This window comes from Pygocentrus nattereri, chromosome 2, assembly GCF_015220715.1.
Source record: "Pygocentrus nattereri isolate fPygNat1 chromosome 2, fPygNat1.pri, whole genome shotgun sequence".
NCBI classification, from domain to species: Eukaryota; Metazoa; Chordata; class Actinopteri; order Characiformes; family Serrasalmidae; genus Pygocentrus; species Pygocentrus nattereri.
In genome coordinates this window covers 26,695,658-26,711,259 of record NC_051212.1, presented here as the reverse complement: position 1 = coordinate 26,711,259, position 15,602 = coordinate 26,695,658, and the positions used below count along the sequence as shown (strand labels likewise).

Genomic DNA, 15,602 nt, shown 5'->3' with positions numbered 1-15,602 from the left:
CCCACAGCTTTGTTTTATCATAAATGATAAATTCCAATGCAGAACAGAACTACGGCATAGGTGACAGGGAATTGACAGACTGGTCCCAGTATTTGGTCTGGGCTGAAATGGCCCAGAACTCTTTGGTCAATTCCACCTCTGGTGTCACCAAGTCTCAAAGTATATTGGTTTACCAACCCCCGTTGGCTCCATGGATGGCCATCTCCTGCTGTAGATGAATGGATCAGATGCAGTGAACAGGTGTGGGAGGACACCCACCAACACATCACCATGGTTTTATGGTGCTACAAGGACAAAGCTGACAGGCGGTGGGGTGATACGCCTTCCTTCCAGCCAGGTGACTGGGTATGGTTGCCCACCAGGAACTTCAGGTTTGAGGGGAGCTGCAGGAAGCTCCTGCTCAAGTACATTGGTCTGTTCCATATTACTGATAAAGTTAATGATGTTACGTATAAGGTGGAGCTTCCTGCCCAGTATCGTGTGGCTAATTCCTTTCATGTCTCTCTCCTTAAACCTGTTGTCCCATGTCCTCTGGATGAGGGTTCACCCAATGACATTCCACCTACGGCAGTAGAGGGAGAGGGTTCTTCCACGTATGCGGTGCAGGAGGTGCTGGACTCCAAGAGGCATGGTGAAACCCTTCAGTATCTAATAGATTAAGAGGGATATGGTCCCGAGGAGCGTTGCTGGGTGGCTGCCAAGGATGTGCTGGATCCTGGTCTTGTCGCAGACTTCCACGCTCGCTGTCTGGATAGGCCAGCATCCAGACCTAGAGGACACTTTCCAGTTCTGCTCCGGTGCGTTGAGGTTCCCGTTCCCTCAGTCCACACCTGCCTGGTCCCACTGCGGTTCTGGGGGGTGGGGAGGCGGTTGTCATGCTTGCCGTTTCCCGCAGCCCCCATCCTGCCTGCACCTGTCACTGAAGGTGAATTCCTCCACACAAACTCCAACTCCCACAATTCAGGTTCATTCCCTTTTTCACAAAGCATTCCTTTGTGCAGTTGCGATCTTTCCATGTTCGACCTCTTTTGCCTGTTTCTCTGATTGTGATTTTTTGCCTTGTCTCCTGTATTGATCTGTTGTGCTTCAACCCTGGACTGTCTGATCTCCCTGGTATGTTTTCTGTTTGGTTTATTTGTTTCACATTATGACTCTGGACTGTTTTTGACTGCTCTTTTGGATTTGCCCCTTTTATTAAAGCCTCAGTAATCTATCCGCACTTGTCTCCTCCCTGTTCAGTCGTGACAGAAATAGGGTTGTACAATATCAATATAACAATAAAGTGTACAAGTGTATATGCACCATTTTTGCTATTTGATTTATTGGCAGTAAAGTTATTACTGATGGATTCATGGAAATTTTCTGAAAATATTAAGACTGACTAAACAATAATAATAAAAAATACATATACTCACAGGGGCCATTATGGCTCAAGGGCCCCTAAGCAACCCTAAGAGACTGCTTATACTGCTTATAGCAAGAAAAGGCCCTAAAAATTTGATTAAAGGGAAATTACACTAACATTTGAAAATTGCTGCATTATTTTTTGAGATATAACAGTTCATCTTTCCATCGTCTTTGACTGCTTTCCCTTGTTGATTGACTTCCCTCATGTCTCTGGCTATGTGCTTCTGTTTTTTGTTAAGTTATCCTGCTCCTCCTTTGCTTCACCCTTGTGCCATGCCCCTCACCTGTGTCTAACCTGCTGCCCCACCCTGTAATTGTTCCTGGGCGTTTCTTGTTTTTTTCCCAAGTATTTTTACGTCTTGTTTGTCCTGTTCCTTTGTGTTGTTCATTGTGGTGTATTTTCAGATCCCTGTTTTGTGTATTTATTCTGAGTATTTTATACTTTTTAGTGGGTTCTAGTAGTTCTTTGTTTGTTTCCTTGCTTTTCCTTCATTTCTGGTTTTCCTTACAAAAATATAGAAAAAAATGGTTTTCCTGATGAACAAAGTCATTCAGAGCAATTTGTTGCAAAATATTACATTACAGAGAAATTTACAGACTCAAATCAAAGTGATGCAGATAGGAAACAATGGTCATGATATCACAGTTTTTTAATTGTATGTTATTAATGTAATGTTATTAGTAGTAAAATGGTGGAAAATCTGAAAAAATTACTATTTGGGAACTATTTCGCCTTATAGTACCGTGCATGTATCTCTGTACCACGAATAGACATTTAAAAAGGCCAAATGCTTCATCATAAAATGGTTGAAAAACTCAAAAATCAGAGAATGTATTTGTACATATTTCATATAATAACTTTCTGTGATACAGCTTTTAGAGGCTTTGATGTTGGGTTTATATCAGCACCATTCTGAGTGATTCTGACTCTGTTCACATTTTAACCATTTAATTATGCTGCAAACCGAATTCCCTATTTAAACTGAATTCCCCTTCATGTCTTTGAAGTCTGCAAGTGGGTCAGTGAATGTTAAGGAGTTTTGTTAAGTGACTCAGTGATAATATACATTTTTGCACCTATTAAAGATCATCTCTCTGTACATCCTACCAAGCACCATTTAGAACCTTTTTATTTAGGAACTCTGTTGCCCTTAATTGGTGAGTATGAGTGTGGTGTCAAATGAAACTCATGCTTGACAGCCAAAGGCAGGCCTTTCAGGCTTGCAGGCCTGGCTAAAGTGTTTCTCAATGCCTTACCTCAGGGAGGAAGATGTCTCAATGCTCTTATACAATCCTCATCACCACAGTGCTGCAAAAGAGGGCCAGGACTCACACAGCACAGTAAAACTAAAATGTGTTGTTTGTCAAAGTATCTCCTTTCAGCATTTTATTTTATTGAGAAGAACTGAAATCCCAGTACAAAACAATATAGCTAATATTAATGTTTATTCCTGGTGAACACACTGAAGATGATGGCTGCAGAAAGAGTTGGTGTCTATAAAGCATTTATTGGTAAGAGCTGTGCTATGAATTACGCTACTATGTAAAATATTTTGATATATATATCTTAAAAGGCATTTATGTCATTCTGGATTTCACAACAATATATTTTTCACTGGTTGTTTTTTTGCCTTTTAGTGACGCTGAATCTAACTGCATGGATGGTTCTGATAGCAGCTGCAGGTTTAGGTAAAGTGCATTCTGAGTTCTTTTTGGGAGTGGCTTTACATTTACATTCACAGGTTTATGGATTTTCATTCATTATTTTGCTTATTGGAACACACACATATATATGTGTGTGGGTGTGTGTGTGTGTGTGTGTGTGTGTGTGTGTGTGTTTGTGTGTGTGTGTGTGTGTGTGTGTGTGTGTGTGTGTGTGTGTGTGTGTGTGTAAAATACAAAAAGGCCGACTTTGCTTCAACAGCGTGTAGCGTAGCAACGTGTGGTGACAGGACCCTTATCCCCTTACAATCCCAGGTTTACTACTTACTAAGGTTTATAAGTACAGGGACTCCAATGCAAACTGGCTGAGTTATGCTTGAGTTATAGCATGTAATAAAACTTTGGGCCCGGCAGTGGGCTCTGGACATTTAAGGGGTTGTCTTTTATTCAAAGACTGTCATATTGATAATTAACAATCGGCAAAGAAATGCACCACAGCTACATAATTGCTAAATCTAATATGATTAATATTATTCATGTTTCTCACAAGAGCCCAGAGAACCATAACTACATCACAATGTTTTCTTTAGTCCTTTATTACCTGCATTATGAAAGTACATAATTTTCTTCAAGTTATTCACTCAATTATAGGAACCATAAATTTCCATGAATGTCCAGTCCAGCCTCACATCCCAACCTATCTGATTGTGACCGGAGCATGTGGTGTCATTTCACTGATGCTGGCCTACCTGAAGAACACATTACATGAAGGAGCCCTAAGCCAGCACTGCACCGTCAGCATTTTCTGCATCCTCCTCTTCAGCACTTGTTGGATGCTTACAGGTATTCAAGGAATGTTAGAGAGGAAAGAAAAGGGAGAGGAAAAAAAACTAGAAGATAAAATTTTTATTAAAGGCTGCTATAGTGCTGTGAAGAAGTATTTGCCCCTCACACTGATAATTTAAATATTTGAACAATAAAATTTGAATATAAAATAAAGATAACACAAGTAAATACAAAATGCAGAGTCTTTTATATCACTGAAGAGGAATTATGGCCCACTCTTCATTGCAGAATTGTTTTAATTCGGCTACACTGAAGGGTTTTCAAGCACTGACCATTTAAGGTCTTGCCTCAACATCTCAATGGGACTCAAGTCAGGACTTTGACAGCAATTCCAAAACCTTAATTTTGTTTCTTTTGAGTCATTCAGAGGTACACTTGCTTGCCTACTTCAGATCACTGTCATGCTGCATGACCCAACTGCAGCTGAGCTTCAGGTGGGTAGACATTCCCCTTCAGGATTTTCTGACAGACAGCAGAATTCATGGTTCCATCAATTATGAAAAATCATTCAGGTCCTACAGAAAGGAAGCAGCCTAAGCCCATGACACTACTAACACCATGTTTGACTCTTGGTACGATGTTCTTATGTTGGAATGCTGTGTTAGCTTTATGCCAAATGTAATGGGACGTCTGTTTCCCTAAACGTTCCACCTTTGAATCCACAGAATTAAAGTTTTGTGAGTCATGTAGAAGTTTTTGATGAATGCGAGATGAGCATTTACACTCTTTTTGGTCAGCAGTGGTTTGTGCCTTGCAACTCTTCCATGGATACCATTTTTGCCCAGTGTCTTTCTTATTGTGGGATGATGTACATTGGATTAAACTGAGGCAAAAAAGGCCTGCATATTCATCTGGTTCTTTTGTGACCTCCTGGATGAGATGTGAATGCGCTCTTGGTGAAATTTTGGCATGCTAGCTACTCCTGAGAAGGTTCCACTATTCCAAGTTTTCTTCAGTTGTAAAGAAAACTCAGTGTGGTTCACTGGAATCCCAGAGCCTTAGCAATGGCTTTGTAAGCCTTTCCAGACCTGTACATCTCAGTGACTTTGTTTTGTGCCTATCTTTTTATCTCTTCAGAACATGGCATCGTGTGCTGCTTTTTGAGACCTTCTAGCCTGCTTCACCTTGCCAGACAGGTTCTATTTAAGTGATGTTTAGTGATTCAGCAGGTCTGGCAGTAATCATATCTAGGTGTGACTAGTGAAATTGAACCAAATAGTAAGTTGAATTTGATTAAGTGGTTGATTTATTAGCTAAGGGGGTACTTACATTTTCACACAGGGCCAGGCAGGACTAACAGCATTTGTCCATCAATAAATGAATCATCATTTAATAACAGCATTTCGTGTTTCCTTGTGTTATCTTTGTCTAATATTAAAAGTAGTTTGAAAAATTGGGAAGAGGTAAATACTTTTCCACAGCACTGCATATGAGTTTGTGTTGATCACAAGGCACAAACCATAAGCAATATTTCAATAACAGTGTAAAACTCACTCAGTTAACTGTGCCATGAAGCTTTTTAACCCACAGTCATTCCTAGAGTTTTAACCCTCTAAAGCAGTCGAATGCAAACGTTTGAATATCTCTGTTCAAATGACATGTTTTGTTGATTTTCTAAGTGAATATAACTAAATATAAGTTTAACATATTGAAGACAAAAAAAGTGGCAATAGCATGCAATAACGGAACTGTGATCTTCAGTGCGTCACACAGCCACATTCATTTTTCAGTCATGAAAAACATAATGTGCATATCTGACATATATCCATACATGTATGTAAAAGGTACGAAATAATTATGTTTATTAAAAAAACTAATATCAGTGCATTTGTTTACTTCCACTGTATGCATTGCAGATCGCAGTGCTTTTGTCGTATTCTGCTGCCTTGTGGCAACACTTTTCTATCTCTTATATATATATATATATATATCATAATCAGTTTTAGAAATTGAAATTTAAAGAAATTGTCTAATTTTGTATTTTATGTCATAGTCAGGCAAAGAAGTACAAGCAACTTTGTTGTAAAGAGTCAGTAAACAGTTAAGAAGTGAGCAGTTGATTCAGAATAAATGTTATATTGTTTATAATTGTTTCTAATTTGTTTTTCAGGAGCCTTCTGGGTTTACTCCATATATCCACCAAACTATGATTCCTCGAATGTGAGACACTACTGTCAGAGGACCCTTTACCTGTTCGCATTTTGGCTCAACAACTTGTTCTTTCTGTGTGTGCTCATAGTGTTTACCTGCTGCGTATCTTATCTCCTGTACAAATGCATTGTGGTGGCATTCCGTCCCTAAGGTTTTTTCAAGGGTACACCAAACTGACTGCAAGTGAATAAAACGCCTTATTAGGTAGATGTATGTTGCATTGAGTTTATTTAGTAAACAAATATATACATTATCAATCTATCGCATGTTGGAATGCACGCGATTTGTCATGAAGGTCCTCTTACCTCCATTAAAAATAAATGGCCAGTTCTTAGTGGTCAGGCTCGAGCAGACTCGCAGATCCAACAGGCTCAGAGGTCAATGACATGTAGTGGCACCTCAGCCAATCAAAAGCACAGAAGCGCACACGTTCCCACGGGGCGATGTTTTTCCCACCTGTATTCTGAACTGTCCCGCCTTCTGATTGGCTAGTAATTTCTCAGAGCTGCACTGAGTGTGAACTACAAGCCAATCGCAGTGGGGAGGGCGGGGTTTGCCGGAATACAGGTGGGAAATAACGACCCGGCGAACCAAAACATTGGTGCGAACAGACCACATGTCATGCTAGACTGTATACAAGCGCCTATTTTCGCTATTTCTGATATGTTTTAGGAGTTTTTATAACTAAATAGACACTGTCTCTATCCTTTTAGACGATATGGCTGGTAAGTATACATTTGTTGAGTTAAGGAAAAATGTTTGCTTCGGCACGCGCATGACCTGTAAATAGCCTGTAGCCCAGTGGATGCTCGAAGAGCGCGGTGCCGGTAACTTGAGCTCCAGGTTTAGCCTAGTCTAGTTCTTTCCTGAGGAAGATAAAGTAGGTTAACGTGTCAAACATGCTTAGCTAGTTTTCTCTTTTCTGCTCACACCCTAACATTCATACGGCTGAAGAATGCAGCAATTAGCACATGAGCTCGTGGTCTGTCGGGTTGTGTCAGTCAGGACTGTTAATCTGCTGCAGTGAAAGATTTTAGAGGTGAAGGTTTCGCCGTGGACTGTATATTTATTAGAATTGCTGCAGAAAGAGTAACCTTAAAACAAAACCTAATCAACAGTACTGTGCAAACGTTTTAGACAGTTTAGAAAATTAGAATGAAAAATGTTTACTTTGACAGTAAGCATTTTTTCTCAGAAAAACTAATATTAGAATAAATAAAATATTAATAAAGTGTTGTTCTTAGCTGTCACCTATCATCTATACTTATATATCACCTACTTTATCCCCCAAGACATTTGCACTGTACTATCTATCTATCTATCTATCTATCTATCTATCTATCTATCTATCTCATACATATTTATACATATGATGAACAAACTCAGGCAACAAATTCAAGGTATATTGGAGATATGATAAATCTGGTGAAAGTAATGGTGGGATAATTGTATGTTAATTTTAGATACATTAAATGTTAATGTTCTCCATTGTAGCCTATCCTCAGAAACCTGTACATACAACATATATGACATATCAGAAATCATTGTTAAGCATGACTGAATTAGAGTTCAGGCCTATTTTAGATAATCTAATGTTGTTGTATCCTGCGTATCAAGACTGAACTTGGCACGAATACGACTGGAACACATTACATCAGGATAATCAAAAGTGAGTTTTAAGAAGGCTGATGAAATGACGCAAATATCTAAATTAATAATATATAGATGTTCACAGATGAAATCCATAGCACGTGCCAGTGTTATGAAAGTGAAAAAAGTCTATTTTGAAGATGTTCAAAATGGCTCTTAGATTCATTTTAAAATATCAGTGTGCGTTGATTGTATTGTTGAAAGCAAATGTATAGATAAGCAAACACTCAACCAAACCAAGGGAAACAACAGAGGCCCAGTTGAGAGGGTCTACAGTAGAACAACACTGTGAATACTGACTGCCCAATGAAAAAACAAGACTAGGAGACCTAATCCACCAAGCTCTCGATGCTTTACATTACAGACATATGTCAAATTGAGTAGGTCTATAGTAGTAAAAATAGATTTGTGAATAAAACATGCATTACTTTACAGTAAATATAAGAACTTGCAGAACAATCATTTACATGAAATTGATCGAATTGAAAGTTTTGCTTAAAGAGGGAATCCCTGTCTTTTACTGACTTGAAAGCTATAGGGTTTTCACTAGAGCCATGGGGAAAAGTCAGTTTTAGGCTGTGCATTTACAAATTGTAGGAGATCATTACTTACTTGAAGCGTTAAACTAGACTACTCATTCATTTCTGTTTTAATGCTTCTTTCTTTCATACATTTATCTGTTGTATTGGTCAAGTTGCAGAACTGGTTGCAAAGTGCTTGCAGGCACGGGAATTGGCTTATTGTCCATATAGCCACTTTCCAGTTGGTGCTGCGATCTTGACATCAGGAGGCACCATAATCACAGGTAAAATACACATATAAATGTATGAGTGGGCAACTTCTAGAGTAACTGCTTAGTGCTTTATCGGTTCTGGCAAAACTAGTTTTGCCCAACTGCCAGTTCCATCTCAGTGATAAACACTATGCAGTATGCAGTGCTGTGCAACTTTAGGACTAGAGTCGCTCACTCCTTTTAAATCATGCAAATTCCTGAGTGGCAGTGACACACCCTGATGTGCCATGTGTGATGTGTGCACATGACAGGCTGTAACGTAGAAAACGCTTCCTACGGCCTTACAGTATGTGCAGAGAGAACAGCTATACAGAGAGCTGTAGCCGAGGGCCACAGAAGTTTTACTGCTATAGCAGTTACATGGTAAGGTATATGCTTTTATACACTGTACAAGTGACTGATTGTCATGTATATTAAATAGTACTGCATTCTGTCTTGTTTTTCCAGTAGGACTGTGGCCCATTAACCTATTCATGTTCCACCCACAAATAAATTCTTTTGTAGCAGTTGTCACCAGGTGGAGCGAGCTTCACAGAACATAGAAAATCCCTTTCAAACTAGAGAAATTGTAGAGCTTTTTATTCAGATTAGCTCCATATCAAACAGTTTCCAGTGGGAGAAATAACTTTTTTAAAGCTTTAAACCAATCAAACCCATCCATCCATCCATCCATTTTCTAAGCCGCTTCTCCGTCAGGGTCGCGGGGAACCAATCAAACCATCATTTTAAAGCATAATTCACTGTTTCAAGGAAACCACCTGCTTGTCAAATTGCATCGCAAAATCTGAATTTACTGCCATACATATTCTTTTTTTTATTATTATTATATTGAATTTGTCTACATGATGTAGGCCCTAATTCAGAAATTTGGTTTAATGTTTTTATGTCGGGTGATCTGCTCAAAACTGACTGACTGACTGATCAGCCAAGTGTCATGTGAATCAGTACTTAATATGGGCCTAAACTAAGACAACAGATTTGAGATCAGCAGGTGATGTACGTTTGACACTGACTCACCCAGAGCGTTTACCGTCTGGTTGGTGTCAAACCACAAACCTTTGAAATATTTTGAAACAGTGATGACACATTGACGCTTTGTTTGCGGAAATCATGTGACTTGGTCCTTTGATAGTGCGAGCATTGTCGCTGTTTCAAGGACACCCATCTCTAGTTTCCAGATTAACGTGCTACTCTGCTACACTTCTGAGCTAGACTGTGCTGTTGTAGCTACTTGAAACTAGGTAGGTTGGAAAAAACAACATTGAAATTGCAATTATACTAACATTAACTTGATTACAGCACACATTAAGCCTCAATGTTTTTTCTATGTAGTTTGATTAAAACAGAGGTACAGTTTCTTATTAGGTTGAATTCAATTTTTGTCAATGTTCTGAAAAGTTTATCCAACCTACCAACTGTTACTATGAAAGAAGGTATTTGTGAGTGGAGCATGGGTCAGTTGCTGTTGAAATGGAGAGCTCATGGCTCATTTGAAACCAGAACCTGTATATCGGTTTCTGGACACTCATTTATACTTCTAAGCAGTTGTTCTTAGGTATTAATTCTTTATGGTGCAAAATTGACAGTAATTGCCTTTACTTTATTATAGTGATATTAAAGATAGTTTTGTAGGACCCTGTGGGGCCTGTCGACAAGTACTAATGGAGGTAAGAGCTTTCACATGTGCATATTTTTAGGTGTTGTGGCATTTTAAGTAGAAATAAGCTGTCAGTATTTATGGTAAAATTACAGCATGTATCCTGTCATTAATACTGTATGATGTAATACCTTTACATTACTTTTTTGTGCTGTAACCTTATTCACTCATTGTATTTGTTAATTGCTTTCACTCTCTTTCTGTCAGTTTGGTACAGAATGGGATATTTACCTGACCAAACCAGATGGTTCCTATAAGAAAACAAGCCTGCGGGACCTGCTGCCTTTAGCATTCAGCCCAGCTCACCTGGCAAAAGACTGAGTTTTTAAAAGCCTCTTGGAATTTTCCCTGTACTTTTAGTTCACAAATGGACAGCTTTTCTGAGCCAGCAACTTCGCCTAAAATGTTTGCAGTGTTGAATGTATGAGACCTTGCACAAGTTTCTTCTTTCTTTTGTTTTTAGCTATATTGAATGACTTAGTATATACTGACCTGAGCCTTTGGCCATTTGTCATTCCATATCCTTTTATTGAAGTAGGCAAAATAAGTAGATGAAATCTTAAATGCAGTAATGTTTCAAAAAATCTTTTGTTCATACTTTGTAGTGACTTAAAAGATGAATGCTATAATCCTGAATAATTCAAGAATCAACATTTGTATTAACACTGGTGAACCAATAAAAGTTTCACCCTCACAAAAAGTAACCTTTGCTGAGACTGAATAAAAAGCCTGCTTTAGCAACAGCAGTGCCAGAAGAGGGCAGTACAAGCACGGGTTCACACAGACTCACAGACTTGTTATTTTGCCTGTGAACCACTGAACTGAAATTAATCCACGTGGTTTTCACTTTCAGGATAGAAGAACATGAATACAAATCAGTCGTATTCTTCTGGCAGAACACGCACATAAATAGACTACATTCAGAGTGACAGCACAGGGTTCACAGCTGTCAATAAGTGTATGTACTACAACTGTATTTATAACCTTAAATCATTGGGAAATATTGTGTTTAGGCTGCACTGAGAGAGAGAAAGCAATAGAACAAGACAGACATGCTGTAGTCTTTTGGATAGATATAATGATGGTACTGTATTTGTAAGCCTCTCTCTAAATAGCTCAAACTGTATTACAGTATACAAGTATGTTTTACTTATAAGACATTGCAATAGAATGAATGGTGTTCTTCAGCAGGGATAATTGCTGTGCCTTTAATGCCCCTCAGGCTGTTTGAAATTCTCCTCTGCAGCATGGCAGGGGCCTACATTCTATTCTGTCATCCGGGGAAAACACTCTGACATTGTTCTCTGTGAGAGATGGAGGGAGAGAAAAAGGGAGGGGGCACTAGAAGAGTGAGAGAGAATGAGAAAGAAAAGAAAGGGCAAAAGGAAAAACAGCACAAACTAGACTTTGTTCCCATCAAGGGCAATCCAGACAAATCCTTAAGCGATTGTACTTCATTACAAAACTTAAGTATTATTTTTGGAAGATTTGATGCTTTAGTCAGGTAGTTAGTCCTTCTTTTTTTATTTAGACCTTCAGCATCTATGAGATTTTTTTCTTTTTCTGTTTTTCTCTTGCCAATCAGTCAAGTTCACATACATTTTATTTGATCAATTAAAACAATCCAAATTACATTAATTTAAAAATAAAATTGCTTATGAGTATGCTATGTGTTTCCAAGCAGTGACCAGTACTGCCCGTCCAGTCTCTGCACCACACACCACCTGCTAGCTGAATATTTTCCTTATGACCGATTGCCTAACTAGCTTAACTAACTTGCCATGTAGGGGCATAGTCAGCTTGTGGCTTTCACTGCTGAGGAAAATGGGGTGCAGTAGTGCAGTGTGTTGCTGCAGGACAGAGACTGAGTGAGAACTAAAGCCAACCATGCAAGACCTGGTAGACCACCAAAACTGTCACGATCAGATAAACAGTACTTGAAGCTTTCATCTTTGAGAAAGAGAAAATCAAGCTCCACTCTTACTTCAGATCTGAAAAATTCTGCAGGTGTTTCTGTCCATCATGTCACTGTGAGAAGAAAACAAAGAAAACTGTTACTAAGAAAAAAAAAAAAAAAAAGAAAACTTACAAAACAAAGAAAGAAGCTTCTGGTGTTCTCAGAAGAATGGACTGACCACCCCAGAGTCCAGATCTCAACATCATTGCATGTGCTTGCAATTACTTGGTTTTGTTAACAATGTAAAATGCAACCAACTTTGAAGACTGAACTTTGGAGGTGTGGAAAATATCCCTGCAGATCCCTTTGAAAAACTGAAACCCCTCTGCAAAGTCTCTAAAAATGAAATTAAGCTGTAATTGAGGCAAAGAGTGGACACACTAAATACTGAAAACTGATATTGTATTTATTTGTTGAGGCTTCTGTGTAATTTTCCATTAAATGTTTTTTTGCTGACACTGAAAAATGAATAACTCAAATTTAATGGCTGTTTTGACTTGAACGCAATGATTTAACTTCTCACAGGTGAGCAATTAGTGTTAAAGTGTATTTGAATTTTATTAACTTTTAAGTAAAAGTGTTAAGGAAAGAGGACTTAATTTTGGGTCATGTAGAGTGTGATCACCTCATTGTAAGCCTCAGTGTTACTATAAATTATAAAAAATCGTGACTGAATTTTCTCTGGTAATTTACTTTTTAATCTTGTACTTTTAAATGTAGATAATTTTACTTCTGACTTTCATGCAACTATATTTTTGGTTCATACATTCATGTTTATTGAGCAGGATTTTGAAACAGCACTGATACTATTAACCAATTTCATTATTATACGCTGCTGAAATCAAGAGATTTCAGGTCTAAACCTGGTAGACATAAAGAGGCCATGCAAATATAAAAAGATATGACAAAGATAATGAGGGAACAAGAGAGAACATAAGTAATAAAGAAGAGAGAAGAGCGCTGATGAAGCAATGTTCATATTGGTGAGATAGCGTGAGAGAACAGTTACGAGGGGTCAGAGCAGCTGTAAGCATAAGATAAGCGAGATGCAGTGAGAGTGTATTTTCTGCCTTAAGCAAATACACACCACAGGTGGCACACTCCATTTCCCACAGAGTCTCTTATGTACACACACACACATAATATAATTCTGCCTGCACTGGTTAAATATCTAAATACATAGATTTTGGACATGCATTATGTATCTCTCAATATCCTATATTTACAAACACAATATACATCATGAACATGAGTATTCAGAGTAGACTGCAAACTTTTGTATATACAGATATAGTTTTTAATCATAGTTTCTAATTTATTTCACATGAGGTGCATGATGCGTCAGCTGTATACATTAAACCTACATAATTTTGAACAATTTTCTTAGCTCTAAGAGTCTGAGTTTTGCACAACACTGTATGTTAAATCCATCCATCCATCCATCCATCCATCCATCCATCCATCCATCCATCCATTATCTTCCGCTTCTCCAGGGTTCGGGTCGTGGGGGCAGCATCCTAAGCAATGAGGCCCAGACCTCCCTTTCCCCAGCCACTTCCACTAGCTCTCCAAGGGGGATTCCGAGGCGCTCCCAGGCCAGCTGGGCGATATAGTCACGCCAGCGTGTCCTGGGTCTTCCCCGGGGTCTCCTCCGAGGTGGACTTGCCTGTGACACCTCCCGAGGGAGGCGTCCAGGAGGCATCCTAACCAGATGCCCGAACCACCTCAGCTGGCTCCTCTCGACGTGAAGAAGCAGTGGCTCTACTCCGAGTCCCTCCTGGATGACCGAACTTCTCACCCTATCTCTAAGGGAGAGTCCAGACACCCTGCGGAGGAAACTAATTTTAGCCACTTGTATTCGCGATCTTATTCTTTCGGTCATTACCCAAAGCTCATGACTATAGGTGAGGGTGGGAACGTAGATCGACCGGTAAATCGAGAGCCTTGCCTTATGGCTCAGCTCTTTCTTTACCACAACAGACCGGTAAAGAGCCCGCATCACTGCTGACCCAGCACCAATCCGCCTGTCAATCTCCCGCTCCCTTGTACCATCACTCATGAACAAGACCCCGAGATACTTGAACTCCTCCACTTGAGGCAAGAGCCTATCCCCGACCCAGAGAGGGCTCTCCACCCTTTTCCACCTGAGAACCATGGTCTCGGATTTAGAGGTAATGATTCTCATCCCGGCCGCTTCACACTCGGCTGCAAACCGAACCAAACCGATGTCCCCAACAGGACCACATCATCTGCAAACAGCAGCGATGTGACCCTGAGGTCAGCAAACCGGACACCCTCCATCCCCTGACTGCGCCTAGAAATTCTATCCATAAAAATTATGAATAGAATCGGTGACAAAGGGCTCACTGGGAACGAGTCTGACTTACTGCCGGCTATGCGAACCAAACTCCAGCTTTGTTTGTACAGGGCCTGAATGGCTCGTAGCAAAGAGCCATGTACCCCGTACTCCCGAAGCACCTCCCACAGAATACCCCGGGGAACACAATCGAATGCCTTCTCCAAATCCACAAAGCACATGTGGACTGGTTGGGCAAACTCCCATGAACCCTCCAGAATCCTGGAGAGGGTGAAGAGTTGGTCCAGTGTTCCACGACCAGGGCAGAACCTGCACTGCTCCTCCTGGATCTGAGGTTCAACTATAAGCCGGACTCTCTGCTCCAGTACCCCTGCATAGACCTTACCAGGGAGGCTGAGGAGTGTGATTCCCCTGTAGTTGGAACACACCCTCCGGTCCCCTTTTTTAAAAAGAGGCACCACCATCCCAGTCGGCGTGTCAGCCAAGACAGCCCCACAACATCCAGAGCCTTGAGGAACTCAGAGCGGATCTGATTCACCCCTGGAGCCTTGCCACCAAGGAGCTTCTTAACTACCTTAGCGACTTCGGCCTCAGTAATGGACAAGCCTATTCCCATGTCCCCAGACTCTGCCTCCTCACTGGAGATCGTGTCGGTGGGATTGAGAAGGTCCTCAAAGTATTCCTTCCACTGCCCAATGACGTCTTCAGTTGAAGTCAGCAGCACACCATCTCCACTATATACAGTGCTAGTGGCACACTGCTTTCCCCTTCTGAGTTGCCTGACGGTTTGCCAGAATCTTTTCAGAGCCGACTTAAAGTCACTTTCCAAGGCCTCACCAAACTCCTCCCATACACAGGTTTTTGCCTTGGCGACGACTGAAGTCGCAGATCGCTTGACCTGCCAGCTGCCTCTGGTGTCCCACAGGCCAACCATGCCCGGTAGGACTCCTTCTTCAGCTTGATGGCATCTCTCAGCTGGGGTGTCCACCACCGGGTTCGAGGATTACCGCCCCGACAGGCACCAACTACCTTATGGCCACAGCTACAGTCAGCCGCTTCAACAATGGAGTAACAGAACATGGCCCATTCTGAGTCAATGTCCCCCACCTCCCCCGATACCTGGTCAAAGTTCTGATGGAGGTGTGAGTTGAAGATCAATCTG

The 15,602-nt window shown here is 40.4% G+C and overlaps 1 protein-coding gene and 1 long non-coding RNA gene across 2 annotated transcripts; one reads left to right on the top strand and one right to left on the bottom strand.

Moving 5' to 3' along the window:
• Window positions 1–3,823: 3,823 nt before the first annotated feature.
• LOC108434618 lies at window positions 3,824–6,449 on the bottom strand. The gene is made up of 3 exons (XR_001858386.1): window positions 6,372–6,449; window positions 6,162–6,243; window positions 3,824–3,905 (listed from the first exon to the last, which is right to left on the bottom strand). It is a non-coding gene; the product is annotated as an uncharacterized LOC108434618 (long non-coding RNA).
• A 185-nt stretch (window positions 6,450–6,634) lies between these two features.
• On the top strand, window positions 6,635–11,538 carry zgc:103586. The gene is made up of 5 exons (XM_017709876.2): window positions 6,635–6,791; window positions 8,411–8,521; window positions 8,761–8,872; window positions 10,119–10,176; window positions 10,374–11,538. The coding sequence occupies exons 1-5, from the start codon at window positions 6,785–6,787 to the stop codon at window positions 10,485–10,487; spliced, it is 402 nt and encodes a 133-aa protein (XP_017565365.1). The 5' UTR covers window positions 6,635–6,784; the 3' UTR covers window positions 10,488–11,538.
• Window positions 11,539–15,602: the final 4,064 nt, after the last annotated feature.